The 23,261-nt window shown below is 44.8% G+C and overlaps 1 protein-coding gene across 1 annotated transcript in view; it reads right to left on the bottom strand.

Moving 5' to 3' along the window:
* The window catches only part of LOC124613093 (RNA-binding protein Raly-like), a 1,050,615-nt gene that overhangs the window by 414,453 nt on the left and 612,901 nt on the right, over window positions 1-23,261 (bottom strand). The window contains exon 4 of the mRNA XM_047141685.1: window positions 20,162-20,240. Within this exon, the coding sequence (XP_046997641.1) occupies window positions 20,162-20,240 (79 nt within the window). The remainder of the gene's footprint in view (window positions 1-20,161; window positions 20,241-23,261) is intronic.

A 23,261-nucleotide genomic window follows, 5' to 3' on the forward strand; every position in this document is an offset into this window, starting at 1 on the left:
ACCGATGAAGCAGAGTTCAAAAGAGATGGTGTTGTGACTTTCCATAACCAGCATGTTTGGGCAGATATAAATCCCCAAGCAGTTCAGGATTTTCTCATTAATGTATTGCTTATCTTACTGGAGGATGTGCAATTGCAGCCACGAGTACAAATGTGGTTCGTGCATGATGGCAAACCAGCACACTTTCGTCACAACGTGCGCGAACATTTGACGCAGGCATTTCTGGGTCGTTGGATTGGTAGGGAGTGCTGAGACACACCTTGACATGGTCATTCCCCAGACTTCAATCACCCAGACATCTAGTTATAGGGGCACGTGAAGGAATTGATCTACGCACTGCCAATCAACGATGTACGGCCACTACAGGATGAAGTCTCAAATACGTGTCAGCAGGTACAACAACAACAACAACAACAACATCAAAAACAAACGGGTACACCACAAAGGGTGCGGCATTCCTTATGCCAGAGCGCAAAGGGGGCATTGTCATGAATGGATGCCACTCTGAACACCTCCTGGCTAAATGGTTCAAATGGCTCTGAGCACTATGGGACTTAACAGCTATGGTCATCAGTCCCCTAGAACATAGAACTACTTAAACCTAACTAACCTAAGGACATCACACAACACCCAGTCATCACGAGGCAGAGAAAATCCCTGACCCCGCCGGGAATCGAACCCGGGAACCCGGACGCTGGAAGCGAGAACGCTACGTCACGACCACGAGCTGCGGACAACACCTCCTGCAAACATCTGTTTATCGCAGAAGGTATGCATTACTGCACCCATGTTTATTGTACTTACTTTTCTTGTTTCGATGAGTATTGCCACCTCTCAAGGTATTCGACACTTTTTTGAACATCCTGTGTAAGGCATGCAAATCTGAATCAAATGGTTCAAATGGTTCTAGGCACTACGGGACTTAACATCTGAGGTCATCAGTCCTCTAGAACGTAGAACTACTTAAACCTAACTAACCTAAGGACATCACACACATCCATGCCCGAGGCAGGATTCGAACCTGCGACGGTAGCGGTAGCTCGGTTCCAAACTGAAGCGCGTAGAACTGCTCGGCCACATCGGCCGGCAAATCTGAATCAAGAGTAATCGAACAGTAAGGCAACATTTGTCAACTGTCGACAAAAACTACACTTATGCGCCAAAGGAACTGGTATAGGCATCCATATTTAAATACGGAGAGATGAAAACCGACGTAGTGATGAAATGGATATTTTCCCGTACGACCATTTCACGAACGGCTGCACGGCGCTTATTTGAGGATATTAGCACAGTCGTTGCATTGGCGCTCCGTAGGTTAGATATTGTGACATTTTACTCACAGTACTTCACGTATCATTAGGTAGTCTGCAGTCAGTTTTGTGGTGTCGTTACGTTACGTTAGTTTTCTACACTTACATCTACATCCATACTCCGCAAGCCACCTGACGGTGTGTGGCGGAGGGTACCCAGAGTACCTCTATCGGTTCTCCCTTCTATTCCAGTCTCGTATTGTTCGTGGAAAGAAGGATTGTCAGTATGCTTCTGTGTGGGCTCTAATCTCTCTGATTTTATCCTCATGGTCTCTTCGCGAGATATACGTATGAGGGAGCAATATACTGCTTGACTCTTCGGTAAAGGTATGTTCTCGAAACTTTAACAAAAGCCCGTACCAAGCTACTGAGCGTCTCTCCTGCAGAGTCTTCCACTGGAGTTTATCATCTCCGTAACGCTTTCGCGATTACTAAATGATCCTGTAACGAAGCGCGCTGCTCTCCGCTGGATCTTCTCTATCTCTTCTATCAACCCTATCTGGTACGTATCCCACACTGTTGAGCAGTATTCAAGCAGTGGGCGAACAAGCGTACTGTAACCTACTTACTTTGTTTTCGGATTGCATTTCCTTGGGATTCTTCCAATGAATTTCAGTCTGGCATCTGCTTTACCGACGATCAACTTTATATGATCATTCCATTTTAAATCACTCCTAATGCGTACTCCCAGATAATTTATGGAATTAACTGATTCCAGTTGCTGACCTGGTATTTTGTAGCTAAATAATAAGGGAACTATCTCTCTATGTATTCGCAGCACATTACACTTGTCTACATTGAGATTCAATTGCCATTCCCTGCACCATGCGTCTATTCGCTGCAGATCCTCCTGCATTTCAGTACAATTTTCCGTTGTTACAATCTCTCGATACACCACAGCATCATCTGCAAAAAGCCTCAGTGAACTTCCGATGTCATCCACAAGGTCATTTATGTATACTGTGAATAGCAACGGTCCTATGACACTCCCCTGCGGCACACCTGAAATCACTTTTACTTCAGAAGACTTCTCTCCATTGAGAATGACATACTGCGTTCTGTTATCTAGGAACTCTTTAATCTAATCACACAATTGGTCTGACAGTCCATATGCTCTTACTTTGTTCATTAAACGACTGTGGGGAACTGTATCGAACGCCTTGCGGAAGTCAAAAAACACGGCATCTACCTGTGAACCTGTGTCTATGGCTCTCTGAGTCTCGTGGCCGAATAGCGCGAGCTGGGTTTCACACGACCGTCTTTTTCGAAACCCATGCTGATTCCTACAGAGTAGATTTCTAGTCTCCAGAAAAGTCATTATACTCGAGCATAATACGTGTTCCAAAATTCTACAACTGATCGACGTTAGAGATATAGGTCTATAGTTTTGCACATCTGGTCGACGTCCCTTCTTGAAAACGGGGATGACCTGTGCCCTTTTCCAATCCTTAGGAACGCTACGCTCTTCTAGAGACCTACGGTACACGGCTGCAAGAAGAGGGGCAAGTTCCTTCGCGTACTCTGTGTAAAATCGAACTGGTATCCCATCAGGTCCAGCGGTCTTTCCTCTTTTGAGCGATTTTAATTGTTTCTCTATCCCTCTGTCGTCTATTTCGATATCTACCATTTAGTCATCTGTGCGACAATCTAGAGAAGTCACTACAGTGCAGTCTTCCTCTGTGAAACAGCTTTGGAAAAAGACATTTAGTATTTCGTCGTGTTTGTATGCCTGTGAACAGTGTATCCAGTATCGTTGCGGCCGGAAACGGATCCTGTTACAACGGGACCAACGACAACTGAAGAAAATCTTTCAAAGTGACAGAAATTGAACTCTTCCGCAGATCGCTGCTGGGCGGTCAGCAAGTGTCAGCGTGCCAACCAAGGAATGAAACATCATCGATATGGGCTTTCGAAGCTGAAGGCCCACTCGTGTACCCTTGATGACTGTACGACTCAAAACTTTACGCCGCGCATGGACACGTCAACACCGTCACGGGAATGTTGATGACTGGAAACATGTTGCCTGGTCATATGAGTCTTGTTTAAAATTTTATCGAGTGAATTGACGTGTACGGGAATGGACACAACCTCATGAATCTATGGAGCCTGCATGTGAGTAGGGGACTGTTCAAACTTCTGGAGACTCTGTAATTGTGTGGTACCTGTGCAGTTGGTGTGATGTGGGACCCCTGATACGTCTAGATACAACTCTGACAAGTGACACGTATTTAAGTATCCTGTCTGATCACCTGCATCCAGTCATGTCCATTGTGGTTTCCGACGGACTTTGCAATTCCAGCAGGACAATGCGACACCCTGAACGTCCGGAATTGCTACAGAGTGGCTCCAGGAACACCCTTCTGGCCGATCGGTCTTGGGCGCTGTCGTCATGGACTGTGCGGCTGGTCCCGTCGGAGGTTCGAATCCTCTCTCGGGAATGGGTGTGTGTGTTTGTCCTTAGGATAATTTAGGTTAAGTAGTGTGTAAGCTTAAGGACTGATGACCTTAGCAGTTAAGTCTCATAAGATTTCACACACATTTTGAACAGTCTTCTGAGTTTAAATACTTCCGCTGGCCACCAAACTCACCACACATGAACATTACTGAACATATCTGGGTTGCCTTGCAACTTGGTGTTCAGAAGAGATCTATACCCCCTCGTACTTTTACGGATTTATGGGCAGCCCTGCAGGATTAATGGTCTCATTTCCCTCCAGCATTACTTCAGACATTAGACGAATTCATTCCACATGATGTTACAGCACTTGTGTGCGCTCGCAGAGGCAGTACACGATATTGATCAAGCGTACCCGCTTGTTTGGCTCTTCAGTGTAGTATTACGGTTTATAACATGTACTGATCAAGTAGTGCATTCATTATGAATTTAAATGCGTTACGTGACTTTGTTTTAGGAAAAAACGATGATGTAACACCAGCATAGTTGACACATAGGTAGCAGACGGGCCATAACAACGTCACGGTAATGAGAAGCCCATACTTCCCAGAAAGGCCATTGCATCCATACGTAACCCCACCTCGGCACAGTAGGTTACCGATCCGGCGTTGCTGGTAAACAGCGCTCAGTTGCGTTTCGAGAGTAATCCCATCGTGAGCAGCGAGGGCACAGTGGGACAGCGGGCCTCGGCTCCTAGGAGGAGGCGGAGGACGCCGACGTCGCCTGCGCGGCTAACAAGGCGTCGGCGGCGGAGGCGGCGGCCGGCGTCTTCGCAGCGCCCCTCTCCGGCGTCGGCCGCCGCAGCGTCGCTGGCGCGGAGCCACGCGAGCGAGATAACGACCGCACGGGAGGCGGCGTCGGGCGCCCCCATGCGGACCTAACAACGCAGCGCGGCGCCGCGCGAGAGACAGCAAAATACCGACGCCGCCACCCTGGGGCCCTTCTCGCCTCGCCTCCCGGGCGCCGCTAACAGAAGAACCGATCGACCGACACCGGAGAATCGATACCACTGTTTCTTTATCCCCGCCGATCTCGGCCCGTCCGCCGCGGCCCTTTACAAATCGCCGCCTACGGAAATTTGCTTTGTGCGGGCTGCTGGGCCGGCCTCTATATTTACCCGCAGCGCCGTGCGCTGCGGAGCGTTCGTCCGCGTCTCGCTCCGGATCACTCGATCTCCTCAAGAAGTCGACTCGTCATTAGTACCAATAGCTGTGGAGTGGAATCTCTGTTCACAGAAATTCACTGACATCTCGTATACCTTTAATTCTCAACTTTTAAAGCGTATTCCCCACATTATCTCAAACATTTAATGCATTGAGCATTTTTATTTTATGACGGGTTATCAAAAGGTTTCCGTTCGAACGTGGTACAGTCCAGAATCGGTATGCCACTCAAAATAAATCACCGTGGGCATCGAGACAATTTCCCACCGACGCACCGGGTTCAATGCACTCTCTTTGGAAAACACCCTGTGTCCTGCTGCTTGAACAAGTCCAGAACTTCCCGCTGCACATCCTCGTTCGACAGGAATCCTCGACCTTTCTAGGCCCTTTTTAAAGGACCAAAAGCGGGTGCTCTCCCACTTTTGCAATATGGCGATATCGGGACGTGCGTTATCATGAAGCAGCAGCGAACCTTGTCTCAGTTTTCCTCAATTGTAGTTGATACGCCCGCTAAGCTCGCTGGGCAGACCGGGTAATAGGACTGTGGAAAGGGCGAAAGGCTGAGGTCAGTTTCTCCTTCTAATTGTCATTTATTGTAATTTAATAACCTTTACAACCAAAGAGGCACATCGCTTGACCTTTAGCGAATGCAAGCCCTTCACGGCTGAAGGCCTCCAAACAAGATAAAAATCCAATTAAGATAGCAATAAAATAATTTAAAAAAACATATGCAAAGTGCAATACAAATGGCTAAGGGCCACAATTAAATTTCAGAATTTTAGAATACGTTACCATAGACTTTTAAAGGCAGAAGGCAAGAATGTTTAAAACAAGAAATCTTAAAACTCAACAAAATTAAACTGCAACTAAAGAGGCAAATCAAATAAATAAAAAAACGTATCTGGGCTACGTGGAAAGCCTTAAGAGTAAGCAGATAGAACATACATACGCAAGGTGCAATACCAATGGCTGAAGGCCACAATTAAGTTTCAAAATTTTAAAACGTATTTTTAAAACATATTACCATAATCTTTTGAACGCAGAAGTCAGAAATATTTAAGTTTGAGAGATAAATTTAAAAATCAATTTTTCAAAATTTTTAAGAAAATAAAATAATAACCATAGGCCTTGAATTTAAAGTAGCTGACAATAGCAGCGTCCAGGGAGGTCGGTCTGCCCTCGTTCACTTAGGCGAGACAAGTGGTGACCCCAACTATACTTGATCCGTCTGAACCCAACCAGGGTACAGCCACGGACACCTGCACCGCGTGGAGAGATCTTCCCTGGTCCGCAGCAACCGACCGACTGCCTGCTGGTCCGTCCGCGACTGCTGCACCGTCGCGACTGCACTGCTGGTGCGTCTCTCACTCATTTCCAGACACACGACGGCGGAAATACTGAGTCGCACCCAACCATGCAGAGGAAACACGCCCACTGGCCTAAACGACATGCCTGCACCAGGAAAGGACCTACCCAAATTACACAAAATTGTAATTGAAGGAGCCCAGAAGCACTCAGAGAATCAGTTACATGTCACACCTCTCAGAGCCAGTATGCCGACAACATTTAAAATAACTTGTCAAAGGAAATCACGCCAACTACACTCACAACCTGACAAACACTTGCACGAAGACCTCAACGATACCCAACAGTAACTAAACACGCACGAAGACAAATCGGGAGTCGAAGCACACACATACACACCCGACTCATGAACGATCGGCGAGCCAAAACGCGTGATCCGGTGGGACAATCGACCGACGATCCACGAAGACCGTGGCCCGACTCAAGTGATGCGTGGCCGCAATGGTCGAGCGAGCCATGTCGACGCAGATCTCACTGCTGCCCCAACCCGACTGCACCAGTGCCGCTTTCAACCGACAACGAGCGGGAAGTAATACCAGTCGAGCAAAGATACTACGAGAGGGGATATATCGATACGCGCTGCTAACGCCGCTCACGGTCAGGCAAAGCAGCAACTCAGTGACAGTAGTAATTTAAACTAACGTAGTGAGGTGTAAGCACGTTGAAAACAGCGTGTAAAATACATGATGGAGGGAACACGAGCCACGCACGGCTCAGCAGCTTTTCATAGGCATGCTGCTCCGATGGATGACTACCCGTGTTTGTCCCTCTGCAACCAAGGAAAGAATAACAACGCATTGGTCCTGTTGGGCGCATTTGATAGTAGCGTCACCATAATTCATGCTCCTGCATTTGCTACAGGCACGTCGGAGAGACACGAATGCCACACTAATCACCTGCCAATATGTCGATGCTTACAGACCCACATCGGAATCGCGTTACGTTGCGTATGCGCTGCAGCAGCTTCCTCAAACGGAAACCTTTTAGTCGCCCTTTATACTAATTATAACCTGTATGAGAATATTGGCCTGAGTGCAATCACACATCCATGAGTACGCCCTGACCCTACCATCATCAATACTGGCACCTAACTACAGGTCGGCCGGGGTGGCCGAGCGGTTCTAGGCGCTACAGTCTGGAACCGCTCGACCGCTACGGTCGCAGGTTCGAATCCTGCCTCGGGCATGGATGTGTGTGATGTCCTTAGGTTAGTTAGGGGACTGATGACTTCAGCAGTTAAGTCCCATAGTGCTCAGAGGCATTTGAACCATTTGAGCCTAACTACACTTAAGATTCAAAATTTCTCTTTGAACAGTTCGTATATGACGAAAGATAAATGACAAAATGGTTCAAATGACTCTGAGCACTATGGGACTTAACATCTGCGGTCATCAGTCCCCTAGAACTTAGAACTACTTAAACCTAACTAAGCTAAGGACATCACACACATCCATGCCCGAGGCAGGATTTGAACTTGTTACCGTAGCAATCACGCGGTTCCAGTCAGAAGCGCCTAGAATCGCTCGGCCACCGCGGCCGGCTAAATAACATTTGCACTTAGTTTTTGCAGGTGTTTTATTAAACCAAGAGGTACTGAATCAATGAGACAATTGGTACTACTTATTCCTATAAACTTTTGTGTAGAATGACGAGGCAATTCTCGGTGCATCGCGATCGCTACCTACAACTCCTTCTGAGATTAGAAAGCTATCCAAATTGATGATTGACACTTACTGTCTAATATGTGCTTCCTCTGCAACCCCTTCTCCCTGGCGACACCTCCGTTACCTACACCCTGCACCCTCATTTAAAATCAACCGAGTTAAAATGTGTGCATTGCACATTGCTCTACTGTTTGCAAATCAACTTATTGCTGATCTCTGTACTTCTGAAATGGCAGAAATTGGTAGAGTGCAGGCTTTGTGTCTGACCAAAAATAAAAGTAATACTAATATAATACTAATAATGAATAAAACACCACGTATGCTCTATAGGACCGTAGTAGCCATTACATAGTTACTGCTGTGCTCTGAGATTAGTTCGTTTATCTGTTGCGACGTGACTAATGAAGCAGTTTCTGGTCCATTCGGGACTATGCAACATGAAGAAGCACAAATGGTATATGATATGCAATGATCGGCCAGAACGTTATGGCCACCAATCTACTACCGATATAAACCCGTCCAGCCGATGGCAGCGTCACCTGGCGAGGAATGACTGCTAGTCAGACACACGCACGGTGCATGCAGTATCAGTGAGCGTGCTGTCCGTGTGTAGAATGGGGAAGGCGCGCGATCTATCTTGAGTTTGTGCGAGGGCAGACTGTGATGGACCCGAGGCTCGGCACGAGCATTTCAGAAACGGCACGACTTTTCGAGAAGTGGTATGGTGAGTGTCGTCAACACGTTGCGAAATGAGGGGGAAACCACGCCCAAACGTCGTGGGGTGGGGCGACTACCTTTCATTATAGATGTCGGACGTCGTAAGCTGGGTAGACTGGTAAAAGAGGACAGACGGCCAACTGTGGCGGAACTAACATCAGACTTTAATTATGATCACAATACAAGTGTGTCTCAACACACAGTGCGCCGAACACTCCTAATGATGACCCTCCGCAACAATATACACCATGACATCAGCAACTACGACTGAAATGGGCACTGGACATTGGCACAGTGGCAGAGCGTTGCATGGTCTGACGAATCCCGATGCGTTCTGCATCATACCTGTCATACTCAACGTACTCGAAGAGCTCGAGTTTTTCGAGCATATTTCTAAGAACGATTTCCTCATCCTCAATGAACACTTACAACTTTTTTTTCCCAATGGCTGTAATGCACCACTCGCGAATTTTTAATTCCTTTATTTTTTACTACATTTCCCATCCTCTAGTTCCGAAACATCTTCTTCAAATGGCTCTGAGCACTATGGGACTCAACATCTTAGGTCGTAAGTCCCCTAGAACTTAGAACTACTTAAACGTAACGAACCTAAGGACATCACACACACCCATTCCCGAGGCAGGATTCGAACCTGCGACCGTAGCAGTCCCGCGGTTCCGGACTGCAGCGCCAGAACCGCACGGCCACCGCGGCCGGCAAACATCTTCTTCTTTGAATCTCTAATTTATACTACTAAAGTTACCTTCACGCAGATACTTTTTGGGTGCGCAGCTGTTGGTATAAATATTCTTTAATATCCTATCGTTTTACGTAATGGTAATTTCTGTACAGCTTAATAGATGACTCTATTAGACATCATTTGTTCGACGGTTTGTATTTTCAGAATCACATCAAGCTCTTTCTTTAAAGTCAGTACCGCCATTGGACTGTTGTTTATTTACAGTGTTACATATACACTTACACAATCATGACTTCGGCTTCAAAGTGCCATTATGAAGTGTTTTAAGTGTTATATATTGCCTAAGGTGGCACTGAGCCGCGCGTCACTCGTGTTCGTGCCATTTATTATTTTATATCTTGTTTTTACCGTACTGCCAACTCGTTATCTTAATTTTCAATTACTGGTGTCACTGAGTTGTTGCCTTGCCTGTCTGTGAGCGGCAGCAGCAGCGCTTATCGATGTAAGTCCTGCCGTATTATCTTTGCTGGACTGCTATTACTTCCGTGTCGTCGTGTGTTGTGAGTTAGTTCGGATCTGGCAGTGTTGGAGTTGGCAGTGAGGTCCGGACCGCCATGACTCGCCCGACGGTTGCCAACACGCATGATTGGAGTGGGGACGACTTTGGTTGTGCAGACGCGTGATTCGTCACTGTTATTGTACAGTCACTGCCGTTAGCATTGTCTAGTTCTTCCTGCAAGTGTTCGTGAAACTCTGTGTAGTTGGTGTGATTTTGACTGGAAAGTTGTTTGAAATGTTCTCGGCGTACTGGGTCTGAGGAGTCGGTCGGTTGACGTGGAGCAATGAGGAATTCTCGGCGGGACGTAGTTTGGCCGAGATCCGCTGGCGATTTCTACGCAGTGTCGGAGAGAGTGGCGCTGTTACCATTGAAACGAGGTCCGCGACTCACCGACCCTGGACACGAAAGTTGAGTTTCTACACTCCTGGAAATTGAAATAAGAACACCGTGAATTCATTGTCCCAGGAAGGGGAAACTTTATTGACACATTCCTGGGGTCAGATACATCACATGATCACACTGACAGAACCACAGGCACATAGACACAGGCAACAGAGCATGCACAATGGCGGCACTAGTACAGTGTATATCCACCTTTCGCAGCAATGCAGGCTGCTATTCTCCCATGGAGACGATCGTAGAGATGTTGGATGTAGTTCTGTGGAACGGCTTGCCATGCCATTTCCACCTGGCGCCTCAGTTGGACCGGCGTTCGTGCTGAACGTGCAGACCGCATGAGACGAAGCTTCATCCAGTCCCAAACATGCTCAATGGGGGACAGATCAGGAGATCTTGCTGGCCAGGGTAGTTGACTTACACCTTCTAGAGCACGTTGGGTGGCACGGGATACATGCAGACGTGCATTGTCCTGTTGGAACAGCAAGTTCCCTTGCCGGTCTAGGAATGGTAGAACTATGGGTTCGATGACGGTTTGGATGTACCGTGCACTATTCAGTGTCCCCTCGACGATCACCAGTGGTGTACGGCTAGTGTAGGAGATCGCTCCCCACACCATGATGCCGGGTGTTGGCCCTGTGTTCCTCGGTCGTATGCAGTCCTGATTGTGGCGCTCACCTGCACGGCGCCAAACACGCACACGACCATCATTGGCACCAAGGCAGGAGCGACTCTCATCGCTGAAGACGACACGTCTCCATTCGTCCCTCCATTCACGCCTGTCGCGACACCACTGGAGGCGGGCTGCACGATGTTGGGGCGTGAGCGGAAGACGGCCTAACGGTGTGCGGGACCGTAGCCCAGCTTCATGGAGACGGTTGCGAATGGTCCTCGCCGATACCCCAGGAGCAACAGTGTCCCTAATTTGCTGAGAAGTGGCGGTGCGGTCCCCTACGGCACTGCGTAGGATCCTACGGTCTTGGCGTGCATCCGTGCGTCGCTGCGGTCCGGTCCCAGGTCGACGGGCACGTGCACCTTCCGCCGACCACTGGCGACAACATCGATGTACTGTGGAGACCTCACGCCCCACGTGTTGAGCAATTCGGCGGTACGTCCACCCAGCCTCCCGCATGCCCACTATACGCCCTCGCTCAAAGTCCGTCAACTGCACATACGGTTCACGTCCACGCTGTCGCGGCATGCTACCAGTGTTAAAGACTGCGATGGAGCTCCGTATGCCACGGCAAACTGGCTGACACTGACGGCGGCTGTGCACAAATGCTGCGCAGCTAGCGCCATTCGACGGCCAACACCGCGGTTCCTGGTGTGTCCGCTGTGCCGTGCGTGTGATCATTGCTTGTACAGCCCTCTCGCAATGTCCGGAGCAAGTATGGTGGGTCTGACACACCGGTGTCAATGTGTTCTTTTTTCCATTTCCAGGAGTGTATTTAACCTAACAGCAAGTCAAGACTGTTCACTTTATGTCGTTTGGAGTTCGTTGTCGGCTGTTGGGATATTTCCGCGAGCAACAAAGTGTTTTTCAAGTTGGAAAATTCTAGCCACCCTCCAGTGGAGTTTCACTGTATTTGGTTATTTGAATAGAAGTACACCAGCGGAATCTTCTGACTTGTGGCCGTTACCGTACCCGTTACCTGCCCTGGCCGTTGGCGTAATTTTCAGGCAGTGTAGTTTCCTCATCGTGTTGTCGCTGTCCAGCACGGTGTGTAGTTTTACAGCTCCATGTATGATTGGTTGTGGGCGTTGTTTCCGTTGTACTCCCTGTTGCGCACTGGTCGAGTGAAGTGGAAGTTATGTTGTGGTCGGATCGTGAATGGCTGGCCCGACTGCCTGTCTCACCGAAGCGAGCGTTAGTGTTTGAACTACAAGCCGACCCTCGAACATCTGGGCGCCCTTGTGCGTACTGCCTTACTTTTTTTCATTTTGTTCTTGTTGTTGGTACTTGTAGGGCTTATAGCCGGTTTTGTGTTTTAAATTAGAGTTGTTTGACTCTTAAGGCCTTCAGCCAAGTTTAAAGTACTGTTTCACATAAGCCCTTTGGCATTTTAATAATTTTTGAATTTTTAAGTCTTCGGCCTTCAGCCGATTTGAATTTAACTTGTTTACTTTAACCTATTGAATTTTTAGGTCTTCGGCCTTCAGCCGATTCGAATTTAACTTGTTTACTTCTGTCTAACTAAAGAACTGATTTAAGATAAGGCTTGCCTTTTAAATTTCTGATTATGCTTGCGTTTTAAGTTATTGGCCTTTACCCGTTTTTAAATTGAAGTGGCTTTCAGCCGGTAATTAAGTCCCAAAGATTAAAACTGTGTTTTTAAGAAACTGTTTTGGGCTCTTGTAATGTTTGGTCAAATAATAAAGTTGTATGTTGGAATGTAAGTGACAGCCCCTTATTTTCGACCCTTTGCACAATTTATTCTATCTGTCCTGTCCTGCGGGTTTAGCACGGCGTTTCAGGCATACTGTCGTATTGCCCTCTTAGGTAATTTATAACACAACACTTGATAATGGCACTTTGAACGCAAAATCATGATTGTGTAAGTGTAAATAAACAAGTCTAATTGCGGTACTGACTTTAAAGAAATATATTATTACTGTGGTCCCGCATTATGAAAAAACTATTAAACATTAAGCTCTCTTCCTTTGTATTTTGTTTTTATAATTAACTGTTGTTTAATTCCATTATTTGTTATAATGTCTCAAATGGCCACGTCACTGTCCTTGCCAGATGGGCATCATAGCATATATTGTTTTCGTGGCAGCAGTGTAAGTCACTGGGCCGATCAGTCTGATGTTGTCCCTAGAAGAGCATATGTGCCAAGGGCTTGAAAGTGTTTAATTTTAATGTTTGATTTGAGCACATATGCTCGAAACTTTGACCACTGCTTTCACGCAATGTAATTTTACTTAAATAACTTGCGTATGCCATGACAATTGTTATCTTGGTTAATAATTTTGTCAAACTTAATTTGTGTGTATTATTTGTATTATTTTATAGGATTTCTTAAAATTTCGTTCTGATGATGACATCTTTAGAGGTGTCGAAACGTAGGTCAGTGTACCAAACAGTTATTAGCAGCGGGCTGACTGTGTGATTCCTATACTGAAACTTGTCTATGCATTCCAGGAGACAGACATGTTTAAAACGGTGGCAAACGATTAAGTGTGTCTACCTGGAGGCCCTTTGCGGCCTTTCGTGGAGTTCATGTTCCCATGCAACGACGGATTTTCTATGGATGACAATGCACCATATCACGTGGCCACAGTTGTTTGCGACTGGTCTGGGGAACATTCTGGACACTTGGAGCGAATGATTTGTCCACCCAGACAGCCCGACAAGAATCCTATCGTTCATCTATGTATCATAATGGAGAGGTCAGTTCGTGCACAAAATACTACATCCGGAACACTTTCGCAATTATTGGCCGCTGTAGCACGGCTCAGTATTTCTTTTGGGGACATCCAGCGACTTGTTGAATCCAAGCCGCGTCAAGTTTGTGCACTGTGCCAGGCTAAAGGACTCCGACAGCACATTAAGGGGCTCCGGAAAGGCTCAAAATCATGAAAAGTTCAATTTTTACTTTTTTGCGTTTTCTGAATCTGCAGACTATTACCTTTTAATAGATATATAATTTATTCAATTCCGAAGACTACAACTATTTTTAAATTTTTTTTGAAATGTGTTCTACATGGGCGGGACCCACTGTGGCGCTGTTAAACTGCTGTCAAATGGTGTTATTATTAACGTCCGTGTTCATCAGGTACATTTTAGTGATGTGAGATAAAGTATGTGTTGTGGCTAACCTGTGATGGTTCAATATATATCGCTGGTGTGATTGTCGATTGTTTCATGTTTATTTACTCTGTCGTTATCTCGAAAATATTCGTAATAAATTCTGTTTCTTGAGTCTCTGTTTTGTTGAAGTATAATAATGAGTAAAAGTAAAGTTATTAGAAATCCTCTGAAGGCTTTTAAGAAAAGGAGAAATGTTGGAAAGCCAAAGGTATGTGTTATTACTGTAAACAATAAAGACGATAACCAAGTGAGTGAACCTAACCTCTCAAGTACACCTGCCAATAGCAGTCAAAGTGGGAAAGAAAATACTTCACAGAAGAAGCTTGGTTCAATGAGTGAAAACTATGAATGTTTTATGGGCGAATCGGATGTGAATGAAATATTTGATATGTCGGTTCTCAAAGGAATTTTTTACAAACTGTGTAAGATGTATTCATTGTAGTGAAGTAGGTCTGGAACTCTCCATAATAAAGCACGTAGGACTTGCTAGTGAAATACAACTGAAATGTGATAAGTGTTCATACATGACCACCTTTTGGAACAGTGTTGCAGTAACTGCAACTGAAGAAAATGGTAGCAAAATCTACGAACACAACAACGAGCGATGCTTGCTTTAGACAAGAAACGCCTTCGGGCTGCAGACAGGGCTGTAAAGAGTCTAGAAATACAAGCAAGAGTAAACAAGAGGAGGAACAAGAGGAAGCTGGAGGAGAAGTTTGCAGAGGATGAAGATAATCCATCCTATGGACCTGGAATGCACTAAAAAGTTAATCCAATCTTTGTCGTTCGATTCCCAAAACTTATATTTTCTCATAATAATTACATGTTTTCTAAGGATCTTCCAAACATATTTGTTTCAAACTTGCAGTAAATGTTACACAGTATCTTCTGCATAATTTAACACAGCCTTCTTCCAAAAAACTGTATTTTTGAATATATAAATAAAAAATTGCAAAAAAAATGTTGTGAATTTTCATTACAATTGAAAAAAAAATCATCTTTAATAGCTGAACTAAAATTTTGTAAAATCCCTGTGTTAAGTTGTAGCCCATATTCCAATAAATAATCTGTAAAAAGTTCAACTTTCTACCTCAAATACTTTCTGAGGAAAAATGTAATTTATAAGCGTTATTTTAACATTGCAAGTATAGGGCGTTCCGGAGCCCCTTAAGAGGTACCTCACGACCTTTGTCATCTCAGTGTAGCATATACTTTTCCTGAAGCTATAGAAATATTGTAGGTCGGGTTTTTTAATTTTGTACATTATAGTTATTGTGTAGGTATGTCGGGAATATTACTGAAAAGTAATGAGGGTGATAATGAATTTAACGTGACAGATTTTAAATAATTACAAAACTTACTGACGACGAAAGATTGAACATGCATACTATGTTCAGTAGGAGTGGCTACCTGTAATACATTAACTTCACTGTCAGTGACGAGAAGTCTTTCACGAAAAATACATCGTTTTCGCAGCAGATACTCAAAGTGACCTCCATGTATCTCCGAACATTTAACGACTCACTGCACCATGCTTCTCTGAACACTCCACAGCGCAGCTGCATCTGCTGTTACAAAAGCAGCACAGATGCTTCACATTCATCGGCTGAGCAGAGTGAAAGTGTCTTAGAAAAAAAGATACAGGGTGTTTAAGTTAGGCGACATTTTATTTTATTTTTTTAAAGTACCGGTGGTTTTACCATGAAACTACCGACGCTTTCGCAAGATAGAGACATTTTGTGTTATATTGAGGAACTTCTACGCATGTAATGCATAGTAGCAGTTATTTATAGCGTTGAAAGCAAGAGTTGGCATGGAGATTTTGCTACGTTTTCGAAGATGTGGTTCAAATGGTTCAGATGTCTCTGAGCACTATGGAACTTAACAGCAGAGGTCATCAGTCCCGTAGAACTTAGAACTACTTAAACCTAACTAACGTAAGGATATCACACACATCCATACCCGAGGCAGGATTCGAACCTGCGACTGTAGCGGTAGCGCGGTTCCAGACTGTAGCGCCTAGAACCGCACGGCCACACCGGTCGGCCAAGGCCAGAACAACAGTGGATTAAATGCCACTACGGCCGGCGAAGAAGATTTGTCGTACTATTTTTCTTTTATTATTATTATTAGCATTTTACTGTGGCCATTATGAGGGGATCATTGACAGTGATAGTAGGTATATCAAAAGTTAGTGCAACGTAAATCTGAATTTGTATACAAACTTTATTCGTGAGGGTATTTTTGATCCGTCGTTGCAACTACAAAAATGCGCGTTTTTTTCACCAGTCGTATTTCACTTTATTGAGGTAAAGCGTCATCAGTGGTCTGTAATTAAGTTACTTACATTTTGATTTGCATAGTTACAGACCACTGATGATGCTTTACCTCAGTACAGCGAAACTTGTCTGGTGAAAAAATCAGGCATTTTTGTAGTTGCAAGATGGATCTCAAATACCCTTATGAATTATAAAGCAACTACTGACACTATGCCCACACAAATGAAGAAATAAAACTTTGTTCAATTGTAGGACCATTTTTGCTTGTTATTTAGAAGCATAATTTGTTTTAGGCGATACATGTTCATGGAAGTTTCGTGATGTGGAAATTGGTCTGGTTTGGTCTGGCAAAAATGCGAATTTGCTGTCAAACATCTCACATGAAATGATGGGTGGTTGAAAACTGTTATATCCCAATGGTTAAAAGGAGAAACCACCTTAAAACAAATGATTGCTTACTTTCTTTCAATTACTTCTTGCATTCGTTCCTTACTACTACAATAAAGGTTAATTTTGTGAAAAACTTTAATATTATATATTTTTCATATTTTTAGGACTCAAAGAGTCGCAAATTTCTTTCAAAATATACAGGCGTACTTCAGCCAAACGTGAAATGCAGTATAGTTTGTTTCAGGCAAACTGTACTTGAGACATGCATGATACCATCGGTGAGTCAACCACTGCAGCAAAATCTCTGACCAGTGACTGTTATGTTCAACGTTAGGAAAAAAGAATCTAATGCTCTAGGATAAGTGTCATTTAACAAACAGTGTATTCTACAGCACTGTTGCGCAGATCCAAGTTAGAAAAAAAAAAAAAATTACTCCTACACACGGAACCGAACTCGAGTATCCTAACGCAAAACTCTAACAGCTTCAATAACTGCGCAGACCATTGAATTACGATGCTTGCGGCATATGTGATTACAAATTGCCTTTCTCTGACATCGCTTTCTACCGAAAATAAGCACCACATTCGTACGGTTGGTACGCAAGGAATCGCGCTGTAAAAATATATTGGGATCTACGGTAGAAAAGTGCAAACAAATGCACCGAAATCTTGCACACAGGCACAGAGTGAAATGTTTAAAAGACAGTTTAAAAGAGAACAACAAAATAAATGCAGGCCGCACATCCAAATCCAACAGTCAGTACTGCCGCACACACATGCTGTGTCAGCAGACTGAAAACGCTGGCTGCATCTGACGAAGGTGGGTCAAGATAAGAAACGGATTTCGCTGCCAATGAGTTTTTACAGGATGTTTCAAAAATGACCGGTATATTTGAAACGGCAATAAAAACTAAACGAGCAGCGATAGAAATACAACGTTTGTTGCAATATGCTTGGGACAACAGTACATTTTCAGGCAGACAAACTTTCGAAATTACAGTAGTTACAATTTTCAACAACAGATGGCGCTGCAAGTGATGTGAAAGAGATAAAAGACAACGCAGTCTGTGGATGCGCCATTCTGTACGTCGTCTTTCTGCTGCAAGCGTGTGCTGTTCACAACGTGCAAATGTGCTGTAGACAACATGGTTTATTCCTTAGAACAGAGGATTTTTCAGGTGTTGGAATTCCACCGCCTAGAACACAGTGTTGTTGCAACAAGACGAAGTTTTCAACGGAGGTTTAATGTAACCAAAGGACCGAAAAGCGATACAATAAAGGATCTGTTTGAATAATTTCAACGGACTGGGAACGTGACGGATGAACGTGCTGGAAAGGTAGGACGACCGCGTACGGCAACCACAGAGGGCAACGCGCAGCTAGCGCAGCAGGTGATCCAACAGCGGCCTCGGGTTTCCGTTCGCCGTGTTGCAGCTGCAGTCCAAATGACGCCAACGTCCACGTATCGTCTCATGCGCCAGTGTTTACACCTCTATCCATACAAAATTCAAACGCGGCAGCCCCTCAGCGCCGCTACCATTGCTGCACGAGAGACATTCGCTAACGATACAGTGCACAGGATTCATGACGGCGATATGCATGTGGGCAGCATTTGGTTTACTGACGAAGCTTATTTTTACCTGGACGGCTTCGTCAATAAAGAGAACTGGCGCATATGGGGAACCGAAAAGCCCCATGTTGCTGTCCCATCGTCCCTGCATCCTCAAAAAGTACTGGTCTGGGCCGCCATTTCTTCCAAAGGAATCATTGGCCCATTTTTCAGATCCGAAACGATTACTGCATCACGCTATCTGGACATTCTTCGTGAATTTGTGGCGGTACAAACTGCCTTAGACGACACTGCGAACACCTCGTGGTTTATGCAAGATGGTGCCCGGCCACATCGCACGGCCGACGTCTTTAATTTCCTGAATGAATATTTCGATGATCGTATGATTGCTTTGGGCTATCCGAAACATACAGGAGGCGGCGTGGATTGGCCTACCTATTCGCCAGACATGAACCCCTGTGACTTCTTTCTGTGGGGACACTTGAAAGACCAGGTGTACCGCCAGAATCCAGAAACAATTGAACAGCTGAAGCAGTACATCTCATCTGCATGTGAAGCCATTCCGCCAGACAAGTTGTCAAAGGTTTCGGGTAATTTCATTCAGAGACTACGCCATATTATTGCTACGCATGGTGGATATGTGGAAAATATCGTACTATAGAGTTTCCCAGACCGCAGCGCCATCTGTTGTTGAAAATTGTAACTACTGTAATTTCGAAAGTTTGTCTGCCTGAAAATGTACTGTTGTCCCAAGCATATTGCAACAAACGGTGTATTTCTATCGCTGCTCGTTTAGTTTTTATTGCCGTTTCAAATATACCGGTCATTTTTGAAACACCCTGTATATTCAAGCAGCAAAGTAACTAACGATGGTCCGAGTAGAGGGGATGTAAAACGCAGACTTGCAATAGCAAGAAATGCGTTTCTGAAAAAGAAGAATTTGATAAATTCAAGCGTTAGTAAGTGTTTTCTGGAGGTATTTGCCTGGAATGTAGCTCTATACTGAAATTAAAAGTGATCGATAGAAAGTTTAGAAGATAAGACTTTTGAAGATTTCGAAACGTGTTTCTACCGTAGAATGCTTAAAGGAAATATGTAGATTGAACAGCTAATGAGAAGTTAGTGAACGGAAATGGAAAGTAAAGAAATTTACGCCACAACTCAGAGAAGGGATCGGTCGACATAAAATAGCCTGAACCATGAAGGAATCGTCAGCTGGTAATGGAAGGAATGTGTATATGTAAGGTGCGGGGGGGGGGGGGGGGATATTTCGTAGGGGACGCTTGCTCTCGACTACATTAAGCAGGTTCAAATGGATGTGGCTTGCACTGTTTGTAGCGAGATGAAGAGGTTTGCACAGGTTAGAGTAACGTGCGGAGCTGCGTCAGACCAGCATTCGCAGTGATGATGACAAAGACAGCTGCGAGGTGTAGATAATAGAAGCGGAGCCATCAGACCCTCACGAGCACATCGCCAATATGGTGTAGGCGGTCCAAAATCGGGCATGTACGCAAGGCGACAACTACTTAAGAATAAGCTAGACACAAGTGACACAGTTACGAAAATAATTCCTTTTTGCGTCTGACACCCCCTATATTCTTACCGAAATTCTTCTGTTGGCAGCACATAGAGCAAGACCTTAATGAGAGTGATACGGACTGTGGAAGGTTACGTATTTGTAACGCTGCGTATATTTTGCTTTGTGAATGAAGGAAAAATGCACGTCTACGGGGCAGCAAGTACTGCTGTCCATACAGTGTGACTGCAGTTAGTACTTACCAGTCGTTGCCGGTCTTGGCGACATTCTGCCGTTTCCGACCCGTCTGATGTGGCTTGGGTTCCGCCACCATGTTCACATCTGCAACACAAAACAAACATACTGTATACACAATTTGTACAAATGGTTCAAATGGCTCTGAGCACTATGGGACTAAACATCTGTGGTCATCAGTCCCCTAGAACTTAGAACTACTTAAACATAATTAACCTAAGGACATCACACACATCCATGCCCGAGGCAGGATTCGAACCTGCGACCGTAGCAGTCGCGCGGTTACAATTTGTACATACCACGACCGTAGCAGTCGCGCGGTTACAATTTGTACATACCAATATAAATGTTGCATGTGGGTCTTGGGTATGGGTATGTGTGATGAACCTTTTAAATTGTAACGTACCATGTATTGGAGGCTGTTTGAGTAGAAAATGTGGGAAAGACAAACAAAAGAAAAACTGGCTCTGGTGACATTCTCCTCCAGCGAGCACCTCTATGTCTACTCGCTCTGTGACGTCACGTCCACGCCACAACCATTGAAAGGTGGATACACTGAGCCACAGCGCCAGAGATTGCGCCAAAGAGTTTTATTCCGCCGCCTCCACTGGCAGTTCTTGTCGAGATAGGGCAGTAGTCAGTGTTTGTTGAGATGTGCTAGTGCAGAGTGCTTGTCGAGAACTCGTAATAGAAAGTGCTTGCTGAGATGTCGTAGTGAAAAGTTCTTGTCGAGAAGTCGTAGTGGAGAGTGCTTGTTCCATGTTTTATGCAGTTGTTTGATGGGATAGACAGCAGATGTTGCTCGAATGGAGATATTGTAATGATCAGAGTGCTTTTCGTCAATATATATGAAGGTAACAAATTCCCTGTTTTTTCTTTTTATTATTTCAGTGTCTTAAATAATGCGTCATTACAGGTTCAGTCAACAAAGCATCTGGCTTGTGTTCTTGTATTAGAGTGTAATCCTGGTTTTCTTGCGCAATTATAGTATTTCTATTTTCTTTTAATTACTTCAGTATAAATGGTATTTGAAATTTCTTGTCTTATTGAAGAAGAACCGTGCCAGATGTGTACGTTGAGTCATACTTCCACACACAGAACAGTTATACTTGTGCTTTGGTGTCGTAGGTTTTATAGTTGCCGGGGACTTAATTAATTAATTGTGTTAACAAGAATTTTCATTTCATTCTTTGTTGTTGTTCTATGCAGTCAGATTGCGTTCAAAAACTAGTCAGGGCCAACCGTTTACGAGACTACGTAATCGGACATACAGCTACTAAAAACCATAAAAGTATTTGCATTCATTAATATAATTAAGCCCCCATGCACCATGCCGGCCAATTGCAGGGAAGAATATCAGTAGTGTTGAGTCGGACCCTTATATAAGTCATAAAACATAAACTACTAAAACTTACATTTTTAGCCGTTTATTTGGCAGAAATTCTTGTACTTATATTAATGAGATATTAAGCATTTAAGTGCATTTCACTCCGTCGTCAGACTGCAAGTGGCCCATCGGGCCCATCCAACCGCCGAGTCATCCTCAGCTGAGGATGCGGATAGAAGGGGCGTGTGGTCAGCACACCGCTCCCCCAGTCGTTACGATGGTTTTCTTTGACCGGAGCCGCTAGTATTCGGTCGAGTAGCTCCTCAATTGGTATCACGAGGCTGAGTGCACCCCGGAAAATGGCAACAGTGCATGACGTCCCGGATGGTCACCTATCCAAGTGCCGGCCACACCCGACAGCGCTTAATTTACATGCATGAGGTTACATGTATATGTGCTGTGTTGATGCATAAGTACGTAGTGTTTTTCCACAGTTTAATAAACACAACAGATACTCATGACACAGACTTTACTCATCAATACTACAATCTGCTTACAAGAGTGTGTCAACGCTGGGGTAACTTTTCGATTCCGCGATTGTAGAAATCACGTGGTTTTGTGTCGAAGGACGCGCCAGGTCACGTTCGGTACGTATTTTCATCCGGGAAGGAAGTTCCTTGGATGGAGAACGGAAAAGGGGAAAATCTGAGGGCGTAAGATCAGGTGAATGAGATACGTGCGTAATGACTTTCGAACCCGGTGGCGCGGTGGTCAGTTTCCACTAGAGGTGTACATGTCCCGCTTTTAACCCGCCCATGCTTGCCCGGTGGCCAGGCGGGCAGGCCGCCGCTCGTTGTCAACAGAACGGGCAGGCTGCTTCACTCCCAGCCAAGCCAAGCAGAACCCAACCCGGGCAGGCTGCGGGAAACTAGCTTGCCTGCCCATATTACTGCTGAGCTGCGCTACGCAGCCGTTTAGTCTGCGCGCGTCATTGTCGTATTATGAACGTTAATCAAAAGTTTTTATTTTACCTGAGCACCAAAAGACAAACCCCAACATTATATATATATGTATTAATTTCAGGTAAAAAAAATATTGGTTTTATTTGTATATTCTTCCTTTACGCGTATATTTCGGGCTTCTTATCTATATAAATAAAAATTAATTGCCAAATGTGTTGATAAGCGTAAAACTCGAGAACGCCTGGACCAGTTCGGCAAAATTTTTTTTGCTGTGTTCGTAATTCTCAGGACAAGGTTTTTATGAAATAAAATTTTTCGAAAATTGACCGAAAAATTGGAAAATTTGACAAAAACTGAAAGTGCGTTTTCATTGTGTCCGTGTGTTTGTATTGCATACAATCTTGATGAAATTTTGCACACTATACCTTGAAACCAAGAGGAAGGTCACAGTCTACATAAAATTTCATATGCTGCATGGCAGAGGTTCCTTTACATAACGGCCGGCCGAAGTGGCCGTGCGGTTAAAGGCGCTGCAGTCTGGAACCGCAAGACCGCTACGGTCGCAGGTTCGAATCCTGCCTCGGGCATGGATGTTTGTGATGTCCTTAGGTTAGTTAGGTTTAACTAGTTCTAAGTTCTAGGGGACTAATGACCTCAGCAGTTGAGTCCCATAGTGCTCAGAGCCATTTTTTGAACCTTTACATAACGGAACTCGACAAATTGTACGTATTTATCCCGATCTTGATGAAATTTGGCACACTTGATATTCAAAGCAGGATGAAGGGCGTTGCCTGCTTAAAATTCTGAATGGTGCGTGGC

Source organism: Schistocerca americana, chromosome 4, assembly GCF_021461395.2.
Source record: "Schistocerca americana isolate TAMUIC-IGC-003095 chromosome 4, iqSchAmer2.1, whole genome shotgun sequence".
Lineage (NCBI taxonomy): Eukaryota > Metazoa > Arthropoda > Insecta > Orthoptera > Acrididae > Schistocerca > Schistocerca americana.